This window comes from Dendrobium catenatum, unplaced genomic scaffold (assembly GCF_001605985.2).
Source record: "Dendrobium catenatum unplaced genomic scaffold, ASM160598v2 fragScaff_scaffold_166, whole genome shotgun sequence".
NCBI lineage: Eukaryota > Viridiplantae > Streptophyta > Magnoliopsida > Asparagales > Orchidaceae > Dendrobium > Dendrobium catenatum.
The window spans coordinates 875,273-881,086 of record NW_021318628.1 but is presented as its reverse complement, the minus strand read 5'-3'; the positions used below and the strand labels follow the sequence as shown (position 1 = coordinate 881,086).

The 5,814-nt window shown below is 34.6% G+C and overlaps 2 protein-coding genes across 2 annotated transcripts; both read left to right on the top strand.

Annotated features, from left to right (window-relative positions):
- Nucleotides 1–1,679: 1,679 nt before the first annotated feature.
- LOC110104106 (LEAF RUST 10 DISEASE-RESISTANCE LOCUS RECEPTOR-LIKE PROTEIN KINASE-like 2.5) lies at nucleotides 1,680–3,341 on the top strand. Its single transcript, XM_020833077.2, has 3 exons — nucleotides 1,680–2,468; nucleotides 2,540–2,739; nucleotides 2,815–3,341. The coding sequence occupies exons 1-3, from the start codon at nucleotides 1,816–1,818 to the stop codon at nucleotides 3,297–3,299; spliced, it is 1,338 nt and encodes a 445-aa protein (XP_020688736.2). The 5' UTR covers nucleotides 1,680–1,815; the 3' UTR covers nucleotides 3,300–3,341.
- LOC114579130 (rust resistance kinase Lr10-like) lies at nucleotides 3,342–3,926 on the top strand. The gene has a single exon (XM_028692849.1). It carries the CDS (start codon nucleotides 3,342–3,344, stop codon nucleotides 3,924–3,926), a length of 585 nt encoding a protein of 194 aa, XP_028548682.1.
- The last annotated feature ends 1,888 nt before the right edge of the window (nucleotides 3,927–5,814 follow it).

The window sequence follows — 5,814 nt, the reverse complement described above, 5'->3', positions numbered from 1 at the left end:
CATCCATTTAATCCACTCCCCATTTGCCCTTGATCCACCTCCTATTTACGGGTCCACAAAAAACTATAAATTGCCCCTCATTTCTCTTAAGAGAGTAATGAAGAAGGAAGGAAGAAGAGGAGAATAGAAGAATAGGAGGAAAGAAACTCCTTCTCAACAACTGCCGAAATTCTGCCAGACTTCCAAGTGACGCTGGAGTTCTGCCCGACCTCCAAGTGACGCTGATGTTTCACCCGAACACTAAGTGATGCCAGAGTTCTGTCCTATCTTCAAGTGATGCTAAAGTTCCACCTGAACTTCAAGTGACGCCGAATTTTCGCCCAACTTCCAAGTGATGCCAAAATTTTGTAGCACTTCCACTGACACCGGAGTTCCGTCTGACTTCCAAATAAAGTCAAAACTCCACCCGATCTCCGAGTGACTTTGGAGTTCTGCCCGAATACCTTCTAACATTGGGGTTCTCATCGGCCGCCAACTAACGACGAATTTTTACCTGATACCAGACCTCCTCTCATCACCAAGATTCTATCCGATGCTGGACTTCTGCCTGTTATCAAAATTTTGTCGGAAATCTATCTGATGTTGAATTTCTATCCATTGTTGTACTCTTACCTGACACCATCCATCTGACCTCTGTCGTTAGACAACAGTCCTTTCGACCTCCATAGCCCGCCGACTATGGTCCTTCTGACTTACGTCACCCACCGACTAATAGTTCTTCTGACCTCTGTCGCCTGTCGACTATGATCCTTCTGACTTACATCGTCCACCGACTACAGTCCTTCCTACCTCCGTCACCGGCTGACTATGATCCTTCTGACTTACGTCGCCAACCGACTGCAATCCTTCTAACCCCCGTCGCCTGCCGACAACGGTCCTTCTGACTTACGTCGCCCACCGACTATAGTCCTTCAACCTCCGTCGCCCGTCGACTATGATCCTTCTGACTTACGTCATCCACCGAATACAGTCCTTCCGACCTCCGTCGCCGGCCGACTACGGTCCTTTTGACTTACGTCACCCACCTACTACAGTCCTTCCGACCACCGTCGCCCACCTACTACAGTCCTTCTGACTTTGTCGCCCACCGACTATAGTCCTTCCGACCTTCGTCACCCACCGACTACGATCATTCCGACTTACGTCGCCCACCGACTGCAATCCTTCAAAATTTCTTTTCAGCAGAGAGTTTTGGCAAAAGATTTTTTTTTAAATGTTGAAAGAGTGATTGAGTTCGAAAACAAAAGCGTTTTCTCTTTATTATTCTTTATTTTATTATTGTTATTCTTGTTATATTATCAAGAAAAAGAAAATCAAATTGGATAAACAATAAATGAAAAAAAAAAATCTATGAATTGGGCTCTTTATCTCTGCAATATATATTATTTATTAATTTTTATTTTCATACAATTTTTTCCTCTTAATTTATCATTATGCATCTTACGTCATAGTTATGAATAAAAGTGTACATAAAAAACTTTCATCACATATTGGACAAGGAAGCAATTAAGTACATGAAGAGGAATAAAATTTCTTGCTCTTGAAGCAGTCAAACTTGGCTGCTTGAATAATCTATTAAAATTAAAAAATATATGGACAAATTAAAAATCAAAAGTACCACAGCCTTCCCATCATATTACACAACCATTCAATTATTTAAACTTAGATGGAGAAGCCTCCTCACTTGAAAGAGGGACAAGTACGAGAAGCTCATCGGATGGCATCTCTTTCAATTTTTTTTTGGTTTGATTTTTTTCTCTTTCTCTAAAATAACCTCCACACTATAAAGAGGGACGAGTACGGGAAGCTCATAGGATGGCATCGTTTTTCAAATTTTTATTTTGTTTGATTTTCCTCTCTTCCTCTGAAATCACGATGAGCCAAGGCAAAGGAAGTTGCTCATCATCTTGCGGAAGCCTTCAAAACATTAAGTATCCTTTCCACCTGAGAGGTGATCCAACTGAATGCGGTGGTTCTGATTTTGAACTCAATTGCGAAGGCAACAATGCGGTAATAGAGATCCACCGAAGTAAGTATTATGTCAAAGAAATATCATATCGTGATTCTAAAATCATGCTTGTTGATGTTAATTTGGCACATGGAAACTGCAATCTTCCAAGTGGATCAATATATCCAGGTGATTATAAGAAAACATTCTGGCTTGACAGGGGGGGTTTACATGTTCAAGATCAAGCTACATTTATTAACTGCTCAATGAAGATCAATAGTCCAAATTATGAAGTTATGCCTTGTCTCAGCAATAACAACTCAACCATCTATGTGATATTTAATGCTTTATATGTTGGGTTACTTGAAACGAATTGTCAATTTCTATTCACAATTCCTATGACCATAAACTCTAAACTTAGTATGTTTGATCAACTAAAACAAGGTTTCAGGCTACATTGGCATCCTCCCATCAATTCTGTGATAGATGCTATAAGCTACTGTGGTCAAAGTGTTGGTCGGTAAGTATCCAAACTATCACACATGCTAACTTCCTATTATCCATCTTTTAAACTTTGTTTCATAAATGCAGTCTCCTTTGGGGTGGTAGTATTCAATCAAGATGGTATAAAGAAGAAATGGGCAATGCATTTTATTACATGACATCGCCAATCCGTTTTGAAATTGAATTCTTGTCATGTCTCAATGAAGCGGAATACAATGATTCGATTTTAACTTTCTATGCAGCAATAATAATTTTCTCAATATTGGGCATAACACTCTTAATTCTAGGTAAGAACATGCTTTCACTTAAAAAATGGAATTACTAGAATATTAAATTGATGAATAAATTACATTTTTTTGCAGTTTTGTTAATGTTTGGAAGGCTTTTATTTGCACCATTCTGTGTTCTATCATTCCTTGCATACAACTTATTCAAGCTTATCAAGCCTGTTGATAGCGTTGAGAGGTTTCTACAAAATCAAAAAGCCCTATCACCATCAAAATATTCATACAATGATATTATCATTATTACAAGCAACTTCAAAGAGAAGATAGGGCAAGGAGGCTTTGGGTCCGTCTATAAAGGAAGGCTCCCTGGTGGTTATTTAGTAGCTGTGAAGATGTTGGGAAAATCCATGGGTGATGGAGAGGATTTTATTAATGAAGTATCTACTATCGGTAGGATTCATCATGTAAACGTACTGCAACTTGTTGGATTTTGTGCTGAAGGATCATATAGAGCACTGGTTTATGAGTACATGGCTAATGGGTCTCTTGATAAATACATTTTTACTTTTGACAAGGCAAAAAGAATCCTCAACATGGACAAGCTTCTTGAGATTGCCTAATCTGTGGCCAAGGGACTTCATTACTTACACCAGGGGTGTAATATGGGGATTTTGCATTTTGACATCAAACCTCATAATATCCTTCTTGATCATAAATTCACACCAAAGATCTCTGATTTTGGCTTAGCAAAGTTACACCCTAAGGGTCGTAGTCTTGTCACAATTAGTGCTGCTAGAGGAACAATTGGATATATTGCACCAGAATTAATATCGAGAAGTTTTGGGACTATATCTCATAAATCAGATGTATATAGTTTTGGGATGCTTCTAATGGACATGGCTGGTGCGCGTATGCATGCTGACCTGAAAGCAGATGATTCTAGTCAAGTTTACTATCCTTCATGGATTTATGATAAGCTAAACAAGATGGAATTGTCTAAAAACTTTGGCATTTTTGGGATTGATGATTTTGAGAGGAAACTATGTAAGGTTGGTTTGAGTTGCATTCAGACACGTCCTGTGGATCGTCCTTCCATGATTAATGTTGTGGAGATGCTACAAGCTAATGTGGATTCCATAGAAATGCCGCCAAAGCCATTCTTCTCTTCTTCAGATCCAGTGCCTTCAATAGACATTTCTATGGATTACTCTAAATCTGAACTATCAATTATTTTAGAGAATATATAATCCTTGCGAAAGGTGTATCACTTTTGAGTATGTACCACAAAATTTCATTATGGGTTTTTTTTTTATATAATATATTTTATATTCTATTAAATCATTTGCTAAATCTAAACTCGATGAGGATTATCATTAAAAGGTGCATGGTTATATAAATTTTGATGCAACCATTCAATATAATAAACAATTTTTTTTTAGAAATGATAAATAAATATTAAGATAATCTATTTTTTTTCGGAGAAAATACAATTCAATGCTAATAAATAATTTATGTCATGGTACTCAAATAATGATAAAAATTATTGCAAGGGAATGCTACACATTTGACTGAAGATCAATAACTCTCAATACTAATAAAAAAATAGAAATAAGAAGGGAAATAGTTAAAAAAACATATCAAAATCTCATACAAAAAACCGATCCCAAAATTTTCAAATACTAAGATTCATCAAAATTTTAAAAAGAAAATGATTTACACATCCAAAATATAATTTTTTATTGAAGATAAATTATTTTTATTACATGCTCCAATATCATCTATAAACAATAAATTATCAAAGTCCAATTACAACAAAAAAGAGCCCTAATATTACACAAATAACTACAAATAAGCTCTCATGAGCAACATGTATTACAAGTAATGAAATCAAAAAATATAAACCACATAATCACAATTTAAAAAATACAAGACTCCAACGTTTAAATTTTAAATATAATTCAATTAGAATATCTAACTTTATGCAACAAGATCAGTTCATCTACACAAACAAGCTGAATTATAGATAATAATTTTCAGACATTGAAAGAATAACAAAGAGAAAAATATCTTACATGCATTTTATAACTGGCACTACCGAAAATTGATTGATTTTTGTCAGTCTTTTCCATCACAATTCAACAAATTTCTATCTGAATAATTCATTTCTTGCGGATTTCTGACCGAAAGTTTTTTCGCCAGTAAAACTCACATAGGAAAAAAATACCGGCAAAAAAATTTGCCGGAAACATTTCCTACAAAAATTATCTTAGGAAAAAAAAAAATTCTTGGCACAACTCATGTTTATTCCTTCATTCTAATTCTACCTACCAAACCCTGCCTACTTGTGCTCACTCGTGCGGTAGCAGTATACAGTAAATTGGTGAAGTTGAGCATTCTTCTTTGTCTTCGGACCGCGTCTGGTTACCGCACATAATAATTTCGCTTTCCGGTGACATCATGTAACCAAAGCCTCATTGGCTACTGCTAGTGCCTAATCCCATCAATGCTTACATCAACTTAATCAACATTCAATAAAAATAAAATAATATATTTTTTAACATTTAAAAAAAATATTTCATGTTAAAATATAAATAAAAAAAATGATAAAAAAATAACTCTTTAAAAAATTGTCATTTTATCCAATTTTTGCATTAAGAAATAAAAAAACATGATTGAAAATTACTTTTTAAAAAATTTTCATTTATCCAATTTTTGCATTAAGAAATAAAAATAACATGATTGAATAAAATCTCATATTCTAATTTTTGAATAAAATCTCATATATATATATATATATCCAAATTCTCAATTAAAGTTGCTCTTTTCTTATTCATTTAGAATTTATTTCCCCTTTAGCTCCATCTATATTCTCTTTATCACTTAAACAAAAACGTCATTAGATATATACAGATTCAATTATGTATGCAATATATGATTATGAATGCAACCTAATATAATGTGTGCAATACATGTTCTTGTATGCAAGACATAACCCCATTTCTGCTCCACTCATAATCATTCCTACATCTCTTATTAAAGTTGCTCTTGTCTTTTATGTTATCTATCATTGGTCATATGTATCATCTGTTATTGATCTTATATGCTATTTATCATTGGTGATATGTATTATCTATC

Bases quoted from the DNA above. Each gene is read 5' to 3' on its own strand.
- LOC110104106 (XM_020833077.2), top strand. From the start codon at position 1,816: ATGGCATCGTTTTTCAAATTTTTATTTTGTTTGATTTTCCTCTCTTCC. The intron at 2,469-2,539 runs GTAAGTATCCAA...TCATAAATGCAG, and splicing joins TGTGGTCAAAGTGTTGGTCG to TCTCCTTTGGGGTGGTAGTA. The intron at 2,740-2,814 runs GTAAGAACATGC...ATTTTTTTGCAG, and splicing joins CATAACACTCTTAATTCTAG to TTTTGTTAATGTTTGGAAGG.
- LOC114579130 (XM_028692849.1), top strand. From the start codon at position 3,342: ATGGGGATTTTGCATTTTGACATCAAACCTCATAATATCCTTCTTGAT.